The sequence below is a fragment of the Centruroides sculpturatus genome, unplaced genomic scaffold (assembly GCF_000671375.1).
Source record: "Centruroides sculpturatus isolate CEXI.00-Female unplaced genomic scaffold, Cexi_2.0 scaffold983, whole genome shotgun sequence".
Lineage (NCBI taxonomy): Eukaryota > Metazoa > Arthropoda > Arachnida > Scorpiones > Buthidae > Centruroides > Centruroides sculpturatus.
In genome coordinates, this window is record NW_019385180.1 from 18,255 (window position 1) to 36,042 (window position 17,788).

Sequence of the window (17,788 nt, forward strand, 5' to 3'; positions counted from 1 at the left end):
TATTATATTATTATATTAATATTAATTATTATATATATATATATATATATATTAACTTTATTATGTAGAAAATGTGTACATTTTAATTTTTAAATTATATTTATAGGTATTTCAAGATTTAGGACAAGAAGTTGTTGAAAGTGCATTTGAAGGATATAATGCATGCATTTTTGCCTATGGTCAGACTGGATCTGGAAAAACATATACAATGATGGGAACACCAGTAATTATTCTTTTGTTACATATTAAATAAATTTAGAGTAGAGACTACTTTATTACTTTTATCACAATGATTAATATAATTTTTTAATATGTTGGTATTTTACAAAGACTAATCAATCAATCAAGCAGAAGATAAAACAAATAATTTCTGTTTCTGCTTTCATTTTACTCTCCTGGCTGTAATGTACATGTAACAAGGGAAAGTATTGGAATTGTCACATTTGACCTTCTGGGTTTTTTGAAAATCTACTGAACTCAAAAAATGGGAAAAAGTTGTATGTGTTGACATCTATTTCATTTTAATATCTCAGCATATGTTAATGATAAATTAATAAAATTTGGTACAGTAGCTTGTGTATAAGAGGCATTGATGCTATTAAATTTTAGTGGTTAAGGATCAAGGAGGTGGAGAAATAGAGAGGGGTTATATGTCATATCTTGAGTGGGGTCAGACTTAATGAAAATTTTACTTGTTATTGGCATTTATGATATTTTTAAGAACTCATCTTCATCTTCAAAATTAAGCCCTTTGCCTTTGTATAATGATTACTTGAAAATAACTTTTATATTATTAAAATCTTGTAACAGCTGGGTAAGTTACACAATTCATTGCTGGATTTTTTAGTTTTGAATTAAGAGTTTATACTAAGTATAACTGGATTTGCTTTACAGTTTTGTAAATTGAATAAAGTATTTTAGAGAATTGATTTTGGAAAAATGATAAAAGAATTGATATAAAAAATTTAAGTAAAACTTAATCTAGAATTTTTATTTACAGGATTCAGAAGGCCTGATTCCTAGAATATGTCAAGTAAATATATATATTTTTTTATAAATTAACATTTATTGTTAATATTAAGATAAAATTTTAAATGTAATTTAATAGTTTATACTTTTATTTTAAGGCTTTATTTGCTAGAATGAAAACAAATAGAAATATTGGAGCTACTTTTCGAACAGAAGTTAGGTATGGATAATATAACATAATTTTTTTAAAAATATATTACATTTTTTCTACAAAAATTATTTAAAATTTAACTTTATGCAAGTTAATAAAATGCATTATATAATTTTTTAAATGATGCTAAAGTATATTGAGTGATCTAACAAAAAGGAAAATTACAAGTAGTAGTGCAAGAAATTTGGTGGCATTGCAAATCAGACTTTGCCACTGTGGGTTATCTCTGTTTGTTAATGTCCTGATATGTGTTGAGAAAAATTTTAAATCTTGGACATTTATTTGCTTGGATTTGACAGAGAACATTTGAAACACTAAATATATAAGTTTGGACAGCACTTTATAAAGTCAAAAATAGATTGTTTTTGTAGGTGTATAAACAGAATTGTAAGCTCTAGAGATGAACAGCATAAAAATTTGTTGGATCATTTCTAAGCATACCCAAAAGCCTTGAACCCCTTCCTCAGATAACTTTTTGTTATAACAACTTTTTTGTTTTTTTTTGTTATACACACATTTCTATTAAAAAGTTTGTAAACTTAAAATCTTTGTTGATTGCAGATTATATGGGATATTTTTACATAAACTGCCATCTTAATTTTTAGTAACTTTCTTCATTATGTAACTTTCTACTATGAAAATTATTTGTTTTCTAGCATAAGTTATTTTTGGTTATCACAAAACATAAATTAAACAATAATAATGAAATAACAGTGATGAGTTAGTTAAGCATTGCCAACTTTCTCACAGTACTACTAGTGATTTCCACTTTCATTTGCTCACCTGATATTGTTGATGATAAATATTTTTTGTAACTAAAATAAGATTGTTTACTTATTGTTATTCTTTATGTGTTTAACTTTGATTTTTTGAATTTTTCAGTTATTTAGAAATTTATAATGAAAGAGTAAAAGATTTATTAAGAAAAAATACATCTCAACATAATTTAAGAGTTAGAGAACATCCTAAATTAGGTCCTTATGTTCAAGGTGAAAATCAAAATAAAATTATTATTATTATTAGAATTTTTCATATATTGATACATTTTATTTATTTATTATTACTACTATTTCTTTTATCATTTCTAATATGTATAATGTTACAGATTTATCAAAGCATTTGGTTATGGATTATTCTGATGTACAGGAATTAATGACTAGAGGAAATTCTCACAGGTATAAAAAAGTTTATAAATATAATAATTTTAAATTAAAATACAGTAGAACCTCGATTATCCAGACTAATTGGGAATGAAGGTAGTCTGGATAAGGAAAAATTCGGATAATCGAAACAAATACTTTATCTTTTAATGATAATACAACACACTTTTCGATGACATATCGGTAATATTAAAAATAAATACTGTATTTAAATCGTGACCAAATTTTCAAGAAACAAACGTTTGTATTGAATTTGGACTACTACTGACCAGCGCTAACAGACTACCTATTGTTTAAAAGGCCCTCTGGTGGCACAAGAAGACGTATTTTATAAAATAAAAAGCAGTTGAAACTGTATTTTTATGAATAACAAACTATTTATCGTTTTATGACAACTAAAACTTTTTTGTCGCGTTCGCGGCTTTTAAGTAATGCATAACCTTCGAGGCACGAGGCCCTTCGGACCACAAGACATAGGTGCTGGCCCACGTTGCCCATACGCCGCCCTTGGTCATAGAAATGATGTAATTTGAATATAAATTATTTATAAATACATATGTTAAGTTATATTTTTATTATGACGCAAAATATATTTAAGAGTTTACAACCACTGTGCTGGGTGAGACAATGTTGAAACAAGAAAAGTTATTCATTCAATCACGTGCATAAACAGTATCATAATTCGCCAAGTGCAAATCAGCAAATTCTTAAAATTTTTGTTTATTTTGAACAATTTGGATAATCGAAAATCCGGATAATCGAGGTTCTACTGTATTTGAAAAACTTTTAATTGAAAGTTCTGAAATGATTTATGATCTTAATATCATGACTATTTCAACAGTATCTATGCCTCCCTCTCAAAATATTAGAGAATCCATCATTCCAACAAATGATACCTAGTTCATACAAATGAATAATTATTATATTGATAACTTAAGCCAAATTGGAATGTTTTCAAATCTGAATTTGAAATTCTAATTTGGGAATTTCAAATTGTATAATTTCAAACTTGAAGCAGGTTTATAAAATAAACCAAAAACATTTTTTATACAAACTCTTCATGCTGGAAAATTAAATAAGGTGTTGATTTGCTTACTATATTAAAAAACTGCTTTCTCTAAAAAACATGGTGTCATAATGGAAAAGGCCTCCTATTAAAACAGTCTTAACTAAAGAAATGTATGGGTTTCTAATACAATATTGGACAATACTTCACAACTTAGTATTTTAGGACAACAATCGTACACATATAGTAAGAAATAGTTTATGGAGCATGGTAGTGATTTACTGTATTGATCAAGAATTCAATAGTTGTTGGAGTATTAAATTCTTTGAGCAATATTGACTATATTCCATATGACTCTTTTAAGGAATGGAATCAAATCAATTAAGATACCTACCAAATGTTAGTGGAATACAAGTTAAGGATTCTCACTATCATTATTAATCCATGGTGAGCTGACATTATTGATTTGTTTGTTTTTTCTAATATTTTCAGAGGAAATTTAATATTATTAGTGAATTGATTCTTTCCTTTTTAGGAGTCAGTGCAGTGACTCCCCACCAAGTAAAAAAGTCACTGAGTGACTACATATACAGGAATCAGAGTTATCAATTTTTAGGGGTCAATTTCTCCACCACTCAAACATCTATAGTAATTCTGAATATCTTGTTTGAAAGAAAATTGTTTTCTTAGCTAGTGTGCAAAATTTCAAGATTTTCTATAAAGTATATAAGCTGAAGTATAAGCAATTGAAAAATGCAAAATTTGTCCAAAAAAGCTGTACTTTCTTTTTCTTCATCTGGCACTACAAACATTTGTAGAGAACTACTGGATCCAGAAAACTCAAATTTTAAAATAAAGCCTTACTCATTAACAGTGAGGTTGATAGGTTCAGGTTTTCCAAAGAGCTAATTTAGTTTTACAGCTTAATTTTATGCTAGAGATAAAATTGCATGGAAACAAACAAATTTTATTCAAAATGTTACTCAGAATTAAAAAAGTTCAAATTTATGCAAATTAAAATTTTTTATTTTAATTTTTTTCTAAATAACCTATTGAAAGCGTTGGTTGGTAGTGCATTTGATCGGCGACGCATTTAGTTGGCACTCTGTGACCTCTGATCGATCTGTCTTGACATAATAATACAATTGTTAAACAAAAACATCCTAAGTAAAAATTTGACAATTTAGATGACTGATTTTTACCAAAGAAAAATTCCTAAGAAAAATTTTGATTGTTGTCTAAATTGTCATAAATTTTTACTTGATGAAATCTTTTTACATCTCAGATATGTTTGTTTGGATATTAAATGGCAATTAACAAAGTTTATTATGTTTTTCATTTTATCTCTATTCTAAACCATAACTGCAATTGCATTAATTCAAAAAAAATTTTATTTCATAAAACTTGTTTTGCAGCATAAATCAGGTTAGAATAGTTTATTTTTAGTTCTAAAGATTTGCAAAATTATTTGGCTAGACAAAAATCTGAAAATAATGGCAAATAATAGTAATTAAATATCTGTTTCAGTAAGCATTTTTTCTAATATTTTTTGGAAATGTCCAATATAACATTTATATTGATTTAAATGGAGTTTTGTATTATGATTATTTTAGCATATTTTTATGAAGCTAAAATTAAGAAATGTTTTTTAAATTTTAGGACAACAGCAGCAACTACAATGAATGATGTCAGTAGCAGATCACATGCAATTTTTACACTAACGTTTTCTCAGGTATTTGAGATATTTAAAGTGTTTCATTTAATAATGATTAATTAAAAATAAAAATTTAACATTTACATAAACAATACATTTTCAGGCAAATTTTAATCATGATATGCCAAGTGAAACCATGAGTAAAGTCAATTTAGTTGATCTAGCTGGAAGGTATTAATAATTTATTTAATTTATAACAAATATTAAATGTTTTTTTTTTTTTGTTTCAGAAATTTCAAATGAATTAAAGTAATTGTTAATTATAATAAAAATGTTTTTGAATCATTAGTTAATCTATGTATAATTCTTAATATTTATTTTAATTAAACATTTTCTGGGGAAAAAGCATATACAATATTTCTAAGAAAATTATAATTTGCACAGATAAGATGAGGTATAAATTTTTGTCAAAGTTTTATAGTTTTAGCATATATCTGTCTTATAAGACAACCCTCAAACTATCAACAGCCTATGAATTTAGTTTAGATCAGCAATCATCATCTGGATAATAATACTGTATAGCATATACAGAATTATGTCCTATTCATAATTTTTTGAATGAACAAATTTTATTTTCTTGTATCTGGCAGCACTGCCTTGATGCTGTTGCAAACATTCCCATTGATTTGGGCATTCGGGTAATGACCTTGACTATTCACGTAAACCTCATATGGGCTATTCTATTTTGTGGACATACCCTACTCTCTACTCATAAATAATTACGGGTTTTCCATTTTTTTATAATGATTTTAATTTATATAAATTTCAATCTAATTTTTTTTTGTATGTGTCCTATAAGACGACCCTGGATTTTGGTGGTCTTTTTTTTTTCTTTTTTATGATTCAACTATCATCTTATCTGTGCAAATATACAGTAATAAAAATAGGATTTCATGAAATTTCATCTGTTAGAGAGATTTCAAGGTATGAGTTTTGTTCGACTAAAGGAGGGTTAGGTATAATGGAGAGATTTTAAGTTTAAGATAAATCTTTTATTTTATAATTGAAATTTTAAATAATTCAAGTTATATTTATTTATACTAAATTTTTAATCATTAAATATAATATAAAGCATATTTTATTATAATCATTTTATGAGAAGTAGATAAAAAATGATTTTCTACTAATTAAGTATTGATATATTCTTATAATCAGTTTAGGAAAGATAATTTGAAGTATTAATGCAATGTTACTAATGATCTATGAATTAAACAAGTTTTCTTGGATAATTAATTAAATGATAGAATATTCAATTTTGATAGAATATTCAATTCAAAGTTAAATTATCTGAAAATATTTATTTTAGAATAATAAACCTTTTTATTTATTTCTATAATTATAATAAACCAAACAACCAGAATTTACAGTTATTTCAGATGTTTCTTAATTATTTATTAATAAAAAAATTAATTTAGAACATTAAATTTATTACAAGACAGCAATACCATCTACCTTTTTATAAGAATAAAATTCATTTCTATGGTTTATTTCAGTTAACAATAAATTGATTGTAAATAAACTAAATAACAATCAGCAGTAAGTTATTCCTTTGCTAATAATGTGTAAATGCATCATATTTAACATTTCAATTCTTTGAACACAGGTTTATAAAGCAGTCTTTAATAGTTAGGACGACTATGAATACAGTTGGGATGTAGGGAACAGGCACTGGGGCATGTTTCTGTCATTTTTGTTATTATTATTTTAATTGTTTGAATTATCTTTCTTTTAGCCATCTAATTTTAAACATTTATATATTAGTTTTTGAGACTGATAATTGATCCACATAGATATGAATATAAAGTTGCAATATGCTTATTTGTTTACTATGCTCTTATCATAATCTGAATTTGCCACTATATGTATACATTAATATATACAAAGTTATTTGAAAATTGAAGATATGTCCTCATAACTAATTAAAACATGCATAATAGTATAAACATTTTGTAAAATTTAAATTTGTAAGATTTATTTTAAAATAATTTTTTAAATAAAAGTATTTTTTTTAAATATTTTTATTTTAGATGCATTTTTGATCATCTCATATGTGTTATTTTTGTGTTTTCTTTTTAAATTAAACAAATAACTTCCATACTTTTTAAAATGATAACTTTTGATGTTTTTGGTGTCTAAAAATTATCAGAAACATACGCAATAAATAAAGTTTAATTCATTTCAATTATATTTTTTGTTGACTATAGAAATTAAATTAAAGAAGGATAAAAATATTTACTCAGAATTATTTAGCTCTTCTATTCCACTTAATTGGAATCTGAAGTTGAATTAATAAAAAAACTTAAATATTCTTAATATGTCATTTGCTATATAAATATTCCAGAACTTAATTTTCCATGGTTACAACACACTGAACAAGGTTTTTTCAGTTTTCAATAGTGATTAATTGAACTGCTTGTTTTGTTAGTTTTTCGATATCACATAATTTAAATGATTATTATTTTGATCCACAAATTCTTAATCTGACTTCATTACAATGGGTTTAACTGACAATGATATGGGGAATCCTTGAAATGCAGTGTTTATATTTTTCTACCATTTTATCAATTTTATATTTATCATGTAAATGTTTAACTGAGTTTATCACACTAATAAATCTGATTTCAGCGTGTTGTTCTGATTTGTAATATTTTTAACTGCTGTTGTTAATTGGTTATAAGCTTTCTTCCAAGATATTGTTCTGTTTTAACACTATGACAAGAAGTATTGCTCATAACAATAACATTTTTTTCAAGCTTAAAAACATTTGGAAGTTCACAAGTACAATTACAGTTTTTGTTGTTCAGAGGAGGATATAATCACTGATTCAAAGATGATAACATTTAGGAAGACTTTATAAAATTTATTAAAACAGGAGTATTTTAATAGTTTTCCTCAAACTTTTTGTGAATCGGTAGTTTAAAATTTTTATTGAGCCTGTCTTGAATGCATAAATACATTGTGAATGCAATAATTACAATAATTATAATTAATTACAACTAACATCTTATCTCATTCATGATTGTTGTTCAATATTATGTAATATGATAGTTAATTTAAATAATTGTTTAAAATAACAAATATATTTTATTAGAAATTTATTATTTTGTGTTATTTTGTATTTTTATTTTTAAGTTCAGACTAGTGTTTTTCCCCCTCCCCACAGTTGTAAGTAGCAAATTATAGATCACACTTTGGAAAATGTTTAATGTATCTTAAATTTATTTCTTACTATTAAAAAAGAAATTATTATTTAAAAAGGATTTTTTTTAATGAGAAAATTTACAGTTGAATAGGTTTAAATATGTTTTGTAAATTTCAAATAATAATTACTCTTGAAAGTCATTGTGTGTGGGTGTGGGTGGGTGGGTTTTTTTTCCCATTAAGCTGAAATAGCTTTTTTCCATTAATTTTAGATAGACAAGAAGCTATTACAAAAGTAATAATATGATTATTTTTATAATGGAAATTTTCTCTTGGAAAACTATAAATCTTATGAAAGAATATTTTTCTTTTTTATTGTTGTTTATATAAATATAAAATTCAAAAGCAGAATATTTAGCAAATAAATATTGCAATAAATCTATATTTATTCATTACAGATATTTGTAATATAATTCACAAAAGCTCATCACAATATAATTATTTAATTTATTAATTATGATATTTAAAATAAATTTTAATTATACTGTACAATGTATTTTTTAGTGAAAGAGCAGATGTGACTGGTGCAACAGGTCAAAGACTCAAAGAAGGAGGTCATATTAACAAATCACTAGTTACCTTAGGAACAGTTATTTCTGCCCTTGGTTAGTTAATTTTATAAATAATTGAATCAAACATTTTATTATATTAATTTTGTACAAAATATTTTTTTAGCTGATATGTCAAGTACTCAAACAAAGAAAACAATTTTTATTCCCTATCGAGATTCAGTTTTAACTTGGTTATTAAAAGACAGTTTAGGTGGCAATTCCAAAACAATTATGATAGCAGGTAATAATAGATTTATAATGGCTATAGTTGATATTAATAGCAAGACATAAATTTTTAAAAAAATTTACTTCTATAGCTATTTCACCAGCTGAATGCAATTATGGTGAAACTTTGAGTACTTTAAGATATGCTAACAGAGCTAAGAATATCATTAATAAACCCACAATTAACGAAGTAAGATTTTTTTTTATAATATAAATACACTTAGAATATTTTTATTTTTAATATACAATTAGATTAAGATTTTTACAATTTGTGAGAGATATATTTATTTAGGATCCAAATGTTAAACTAATCCGTGAACTTCGCAATGAAATTGCTCACTTAAAATCTCTTCTTGGAGATAGTGTAAGTTCGTTGTTTTATTGCATTTCTGTATGAATAAATAATAACAAATTTTAATTAAGAAAATTATTATCTTCAGATTAATTCATCTCCTATGATGATAGAAAAATTACATGAAAATGAAGCAAGAGTGAGTAATAAAATTTTTATTGTTTAGCTACTATTTATTAGTTTGATATTTATATATTATCTCATTCCATAATACTATATATATAGTGTTTATTATAATATATAAAACGTTAAAAATTACTTTTTATGTAGGTAAAAGTATTAACGGAAGAATGGACGGAAAGATGGAAAGAAACACACAAAATTCTTAAAGTAAATATTTTAAAAAATATACTTATAAATTTTATTTTTACATTATATTAATTTTTCAAAATTAAATGGAAATGTTTTTACCATAGGAGCAAAGAACATTAGGGCTTCGAAAATCTGGACAAGGAGTGGTGTTAGATTCTGAATTACCTCATCTTATTGGTATTGATGATGATGTACTAAGTACAGGCATAACGCTTTATCATTTAAAGGTTAATTGTAATAAATAAATTCTTTTTATTTACAAAACATATTATTAAATGTAAAAACACTTGTTCTGTAATAGGAAGGTACAACTTATATTGGAACAGAAAATTCATCAGGGAAAAAAGATATAGGTAAGTTTTCTGTTTTAGACATGTTGTGAAATTACTTTTTTTTTTTTAATATTTACAATTTTTTTTAGTATTGAATGGAGTTGGAATTGAAGATGATCATTGCATTATTGAATTACAAGATGGAAAAGCTACCTTAATACCATTAGGAAAATCTGAATGTTTTGTAAATACAATTTTAATAGATAAACCAACTCGTATATCTCAAGGTAAATATATATTAACGTTACTATTTAAAATATTGACCAAAAATAATACAATATATTTGAGGAGGTGCATTAGTGAAGCTTCTAAGTGGCTTACAGAATTGTGTTCATTCTCAAAATCTGTTTGATCGATTTTGATTAAATATTGCCATTTTCCATTAATTGTGATGAGAAATCCAAAAACATTTATAAGAAATGGGGGTTTATGACTTTGCATTTGAGATACAATGTCGTAGCACATATGTGTGTGACAAAGCAGTATTGTGTGAATTGCAAACAATGTTCCAAGGTCACTAGTGTGTCTTCTATTGACTTATAAAATTGAGTTTGTTCTCAAAATTTGATGGGCTGATTTTGATGAAGCTTTACCATTTTCCATTAATTGCAATGAGGAATCCAAAAATGTAATGAGAGTCCTTGACTTTTTTCAATATATAGCAGAGTCAAAGTGACAATGTCAGTGCTCCCTGACGATGGAGTGCCAAAATTCCGAACTTGTTATGTAGGCAAACTTATAAATTCATAGAAAATTGTCACACATGAGTATGAAAAATTATATTATAAAATATACATGCATCATATTAATAAAAGGTGACTTTATAATTTTTAAATTTGTAACATACTAATAAAAGATTTATCCAAAAGGTGTCATATTTAAGTTTGTTTCCATTCCAAATGCTCTAGCCACATATGTAGATACAAGGATTGTCTCTGTGCCTAATAAGTGCAAGGATCACTTCTTTCTTTCTAGCTCTGCCTCAATTCTATTGCAATATGATGAAGTTGCACAACGTCCTAGTTTATGTATTATACAGGATAATGCATAAAATATTTACAGATAGTCCCAGACTTATGACAGAGGTCTGTTTTTTAGGACTCGTCAAAGACAATATGTCAACAATATTACATTGCTGACATATTGTCTTTCACCTTCTTTCTTTTGTCATGTTTTTAATTTTTTTGCTATTGATTTTGAATTGTTCATTAATGTAAATCTTAATAAAATGAGGAAATGTAAAACAAGGCATTACTGTATTATTATTATTTTATAACAATAGAAATAACAAATTTATTTAGTTGTATATTTGTATATTTAACAAATAAATATATAATTTATTTATTTATGTTCATTTAAAATAATTTAATAACTTTTAAAGTAATTAAGTTAAGCTATTTTTTGAACATTTATTAATTATTTTTGAAGCATTTTAGAATAATTTGAAAACTTTGTATTAAATTTAAAAAAATAATTTTTATACTTTAAAAAGTATCTTATAAGTAAGTTAAAAATTCAAACAAAAATGTTTCAATTATTTTTATTTATTATTACAGTACACATTATTTAAATAGAAGGTTAAAAATTACTAATTATACAATTACCAAGTTTCATAACATTTTATCCAGTAGTTTTCCTTTAATGGCCATTTCAAAATGGAATTTTAATTACAAAGACCCTGTATATTATGATAATCTATAAGTATATGAAAATATTATAAAATAAAAAATTATTGGTCTTTAATAATAATTATAAATAATTAATAAGTATAAATATTTCATTTTATGTATATGGTAAAAAATCTGAAACTATATATATAATTTCATATAAACAATAAATCTTTTGCCAAATTTTAAGTATTTATAATAATAACAAATCTTATTAGAATTAAAAAAGTTATTTCTACAGAAATTGCATCAGACTTAATCTTTTAATTTAATCTTTCTTCTATGAATCTATGTACTGTACAGTTTTCTATTGATAGAGGCATACCTAAATGCATGTGTACATAATTGAATAGGTTATTTTGCTAAACAGTTAATTTAATTCAGTTTATTATTTTACTATTGCTACTGCTGCTACTACTATAATTATTATAATAATTAGAAAAATAAATTTTTAAATTTCTAAAAATTTGAGATTTTTTTTAAAGGTTGTGTTATTCTTTTGGGGAAGACAAATATGTTTAGATATAATGACCCAGCTGAAGTAGAAAGATTACGTAAAGAAAAAGAAAGAGGAGTAAGCAATTATTTATTTATACATTATATATATAAAATAAATATATTACTTATAAAATCTGAATGAAGGTATTTGAAATTTCAGTCTTCACTTAATTTATCTCGTCTTTCTCTACTCAGTCGTTCTGCTTCTGATTTAGCAAGATCCATAGAAAATCTGAATTCACCCATGTAAGTAAAGATGTTATTTTTAACAGTAAAATAATTTATGTTTTATTAGTTTGATATATAAAATGTAAAACTGTAAAATAGTTCATTTTTAGAATTTTTCAAAGTATTGTTTATAGTTATAATTGGTCTTCTATTGTAATATGTTTTTCCAAATATGCAGATGTAAAGAATTGCTCAAAACATAAATCCAGCCACCCCATTCTGGACCTGGCTAAATCACAATGGACTTGATTTTGAAAAAACTTTGAGCCCTGTGGGCACAAAATAAATAAAATGCTGTATGAAAAAATAAATAAAAGCTGCCCATATGAGTAAACTGGTTATTCAAATAGATTCAAACATGGTTGAAAGTTTGTTCCTGGACTTAATTTCAGCTTTTGCTATCACAATTAATAATTGGGTACTGAACACATCAAGATGGCAAGCAGCTAAGTAAGCAAATCATTGACAGTCTATTTTATATGAAACAGAATATGTCATTGGCTTGTTTACCACCTAGATGCACTATGTCTTTGCTTCATTATAAATGGCAAACTTATGTTACTTAACATTTTTGCTTTGTATTTTCTAAACTGTTAAGAAGCAGTAAAATAGATGTACCACCATACAGTTAACATTACAGAAAAGATATTTAAAAAATTTTAAAAAAACCATAAAGTGTAAAAAGTAGGCAGCTTAATTATGATAAAATAATAGTTTTCAATATGTGTTTGGTAGGAACAGTTAAAACTCCATCTTTCTACCTACCTATAATAGGTAGAAACAGCACCATAAGATTGATGTTTGTATAGCATTTTATATAGTGAATGACACTATTATAGGGGTAATAAAGGGACTTGGGTGTCCCAAAAGTCTCTTTATTCAGAGTTTGTGAATTTTTTTTACAGAAATTGGAACACCCTCTATGAAGCATTGATGCTACAACATGAAATATAACATATTGAAAAATTCCCCTGCACCCATGTACTGTACATGATTTTGATTAAGCTGCACGGTAGGAAATCGCATGTTTCTGACCAACAGTGCAGGATTAGGCTTAATCAGGACCAGTGGATCACACTGCTCAAGGCATATTTTCAGTGCACATCTCATTTGAAGTGGGTGGAGATTTGGCATGCTAAATTTTCTGGTGAACTAGCACCCAGCAAGCCTATGCAGTGCGATCTGATTTTTTTGATTTTTGCAAAACACCATCTCACTCTTTGGACTTAATACCACTTGATTTTTTTTCTGTGATGCCATCTGAAGAACTGAGTTTACAAGAACAACCACCACATGTTGGATGAACTGAAATTGAACATGGAGGAATTTCATTTTTGGCTGCTTCAATCAATGCTGCAACATATAGCATGGAATATTGCTGTTGTGTGAACATGTGCCTGCAGGTTGGAGGAGGCACTTCTAACACATGTTGCAAAACACAAATATTCTTGTGTATGCTGAAGTTGTATGGACAGTTAAAATTTATGTACCTGTAATCTGACTCTTGTAATTATTTTTTCAACTGTAAATTTTTTTTGTCTAGTGGAGATTATTATTAATAAAATTAAAGACAAAGTCTGCCCAAAAGGGACCACTATTTATTTCTTGTGTTCCAGACTACACATTCATGGTGACAGACCTTCCTTTATAGGCTACATACCACCAGAATTTTAAAAAAGTCCTTTAAAAAACACAAATATATCCAAATAATAAAAAGGAACTGGTGATATACAGATGTCTTGCTGGGCAGACTTTGTCTTTAATTTTATTAATAATAATCTCCATTGGACAAAAAAATTTACAAAAGAAAAATTTGAATGTATTGTCACCAGGGGGAAGTTTCCAAAATTGCATTTTCCAGCACTTGTTCCAGTAGATAAAAGCAGAAACATCCCATAGGATGGATGGAAAACAAGACATCTGTATATCACCAGTTCCTTTTTAGAAAATTTTTTATAATTTTAATTGGATATATTTGTGTTTTTTAAAGGACTTTTTTAAATTCTGGTGGCATGTAGCCTATAAAGGAAGGTCTGTCGCCATGAATGTGTAGTCTGGAACACAAGAAATAAATGGTCCCTTTTGGGCAGACTTTGTCTTTAATTTTATTTTTTCAACCTTTGAGTAAATAGCTTTTGGGACACCCTGTATTAGATATAGATACAAAATTATGTATAAAATGAGATGATATGGGAAAGGTTAATAGTCTGAACAGATTCGGAATCTACGTAGAAAATTTCTTAAAACATTAATAAAAATTTATATATCTTCAGCAAAAACAATACTGTAAATTATAGTTTTCTATGCTTATTTATATTATAATATATAACTAACTGTAATGAAGAAACATATATATTTTTTTTGTAATTAATTACTTATTTTACTATAGTGTCTCTAAAATGTCATCAACCTTATGCCTTTAAAATGTTTTTTCTAGGCAAGAAATTGAATATCAAAAAGGAAAAGATTGGGAACTATTAGAGAAGAAAAGGTATTGTTGTTTTTGTTATGATTTCAAATTATTTTGCTACATCAACTGAAAAATGATTACAGGCAACATATAGAACAACTAGAAAAAGAACACAGTCAAGCAGAAGAAAGGAGGCGCAGAGAACAATTGGAGACTGAAGCCAAACTTGAAAAAAAACTTAGAGAGTTAGAACATATAAGGAAAGAAAATGAGGATATCTGTCAGAAAGCACAGATAGTTAGTATTAGTTTTAATTCTCTTTTATGTTTTTGCTGCTGTTCTCAGTAAAAAGTAAAAGCTAAACAAACAAAATTTCTGAACACTGATCACATTAGTATATGTAGTGTTCTCTAGAAGTTTTTTTTTATTTTTAACAAATCTAGAGAAATTCATAAAATACATATGTATATATTAAGTTGATTGATAAACAAAGACAGAAATTTATAAGAAAATCATAATAGTGTTCTATAAAATTTAGAATTTCTTAAACTGTGAAATTAGCATTTATAATATATCTGATTTATACTTTGTTACTTTTTGTTCTATAAATGAAAATTTTGTCGGTACTCTCGATGCAAACAAATTTGACCTACTAGAGGGACCTTCCCAATAACCAAATAAAACGTTTTATGACCCTTTGTCTTTACTTGTTCCTTTGTTCGGACTACTATCTGTCGACACGTACGGACGTTCGTCCTACTATTATGTAAACCGTACGTTTCTATATTCAACAGTTGACTTAACAGTGAGAGAACAACGTTTCTAAATGGACCGTTGAGTTCTCCGTTGAGACTAGTGACGTCAGCGCTGTTTCACTGTTGAGCTCAACGGCCTCAACGACCTGAAAGACCGTTGAGTATTCAACAAACTAACATGGCGGCTTCCACGAAAAAGTAAATTTCGCTTATAGAAACTATCCATTCGCTGCTGTGGATGCTGTAATAGCAAACAGATTAACAAACAATCTGTATATGATAAAACATGTGATTGCACGATTATGTTGGATAATTTGGTCAATATTGAAATATTAAGATTTTTTTCATTTGTCCAAAATTGATTACGACCGATATTTGGCCCGCTAAGTCTTCCTAATGATATAAATATTCAATAAATTAATTAAAATTATTAAAGAAAGACCCAGTATACAAGAAAATGGTACAGATATGGGTTCATTTGAATAAAAGGATTTATTCAAATAATGGTTAAGCAAGTTACTTTAATTATTTAGCATGTTACTTAAGTCAGCCATCTTGAAAAGCAACCTCTCAACAAAAGCGTTTCTTTTTTCTGCAAAACGTGACGTCAGATCGTTCAATGGAGGGACTCAACGGAAAATTCACTGTTGAGTCAACCGTTGAATATAGAAACGTATTGAAAGACTCATTTGTACATTAATTACTTGATTAAACGAAGATACCTTAACCAGTACAATGTGTTTCATCTGAGTGTCTCCACTGATTCCGGATTAACGACAAATTTATATCTATCGGGACATTCCAATTTTCAACACGAGTGTTGAGTGTTGAAGTCAACAATTTGACATCATCAACGACGTTCCAACTCGAGTACGAAGTGCTTAGTTCCCATAATTCCATTCTCAGCAAGATGGATTCCATTCAAATGTCTTACCAATTACCCACAATTCATTGGAAAGTAGCAGTCAACATATTTGTTGAGTGCTGAGTGTGTTGAGTCAGCGCTGACAACAGCGCTACCTCAACGTTGAAAAAAGGAACGAATGTTGAGATCAGCGCTGAGTCAGCGTTGAAAATTGGAATGTCCCGTGTATATATATATATAAATTTTCAATAATTCTTTTACTAGTTAATATTCTTCACACACTCCTTATTTAAAATTATTCAAAACCTCTTTAACCTTATATGTAATTAATAACTAGTTAAAGAAATTTAATTATTTTTATTTTAACTTTAAATAGGCTCAAAAATTAGCACTAGAAGAACAAGCAAAATTAGAACAATGTTGTCAAAATATTGAAAAACAACTTAAAGAATATAATGAAAAAGAAAAAAATGGAGCATTAGCATTACAGGTGACTTTTTAATATCGTGTATTAATATACAGTAATTTAAATTATAAATTAGATTTGTTTATTCTCCTAAGGAATCAAAACAAGAATTATTTAGAGTACAACAGAAAAAAAATATAATAATTAAGGAATTGGAAAATTTAGTTACGTTGAAAAATGAATCCTTAAATTCATATCCTGAAAATCAGTCAATAAATCATGTAAGATAAAGAAACTTTTAACATAATTTATATAATTTATAATTAGTTTTTACAAATTATTTGTCTTAATTCCAGTTAAAACAACAAGTACAAGAATTGGAGGATATTAGTAAAGAACTTGATAAATTTTGTATTGAAGGAATTGAAACAAATCAGTCAGAATTAAATGAAGTTTTTAAATTATTGTCAGATTCATTTCAATTTGCAAATGAATCTTCAATGAGTGAAATTTTTTGTAAAGTTAAAGAAAATATATTGAGTAATAGGAATTCCATTAGAGAAAAAATACAGAAAGAAAATGAAATTTTGAAGGAAAGTAGAGAATTATTACTTGCCAAAGCAAATGATGATTCATCAGATTTAGTTGAAGATCAAGAATATTTACACAATAAAGAATCGTTGTGTCAGAAAGAACAAAACTTTGAACAGATTTTTGGAAAAAAATTAGAAATACTAGAAAAACTTGAAAAATATTTTAATAAATTTCCAAATTCTAATAGAACTAAACCTGTTAAAAAATTTTGTGATGGAACCAATCCAGAAAACTCATTTGAAAACCCAAACATGAATAATCCATCAAATTGTTCAAAAAATCCAAGAACTGAAAGGTAAATTTTTTAAACAGATCTAAAAGTATACAGAAAT

General features: G+C 26.4%; 1 protein-coding gene across 1 annotated transcript in view; it reads left to right on the forward strand.

Moving 5' to 3' along the window:
* The window catches only part of LOC111635824 (kinesin-like protein KIF16B), a gene marked incomplete at its 5' end in the record, with an annotated part of 47,335 nt that overhangs the window by 2,847 nt on the left and 26,700 nt on the right, over positions 1–17,788 (forward strand). The window contains 23 exons of the mRNA XM_023380926.1: positions 107–223; positions 1,001–1,033; positions 1,128–1,189; positions 2,063–2,169; positions 2,286–2,355; positions 5,006–5,078; positions 5,164–5,231; positions 8,766–8,866; positions 8,937–9,053; positions 9,130–9,227; positions 9,330–9,401; positions 9,478–9,528; positions 9,660–9,719; positions 9,806–9,928; positions 10,003–10,054; positions 10,123–10,260; positions 12,186–12,274; positions 12,359–12,444; positions 14,864–14,917; positions 14,980–15,133; positions 16,833–16,946; positions 17,018–17,143; positions 17,219–17,751. Coding sequence (XP_023236694.1) covers positions 107–223; positions 1,001–1,033; positions 1,128–1,189; positions 2,063–2,169; positions 2,286–2,355; positions 5,006–5,078; positions 5,164–5,231; positions 8,766–8,866; positions 8,937–9,053; positions 9,130–9,227; positions 9,330–9,401; positions 9,478–9,528; positions 9,660–9,719; positions 9,806–9,928; positions 10,003–10,054; positions 10,123–10,260; positions 12,186–12,274; positions 12,359–12,444; positions 14,864–14,917; positions 14,980–15,133; positions 16,833–16,946; positions 17,018–17,143; positions 17,219–17,751 — 2,498 coding nt within the window. The remainder of the gene's footprint in view (positions 1–106; positions 224–1,000; positions 1,034–1,127; positions 1,190–2,062; positions 2,170–2,285; positions 2,356–5,005; positions 5,079–5,163; positions 5,232–8,765; positions 8,867–8,936; positions 9,054–9,129; positions 9,228–9,329; positions 9,402–9,477; positions 9,529–9,659; positions 9,720–9,805; positions 9,929–10,002; positions 10,055–10,122; positions 10,261–12,185; positions 12,275–12,358; positions 12,445–14,863; positions 14,918–14,979; positions 15,134–16,832; positions 16,947–17,017; positions 17,144–17,218; positions 17,752–17,788) is intronic.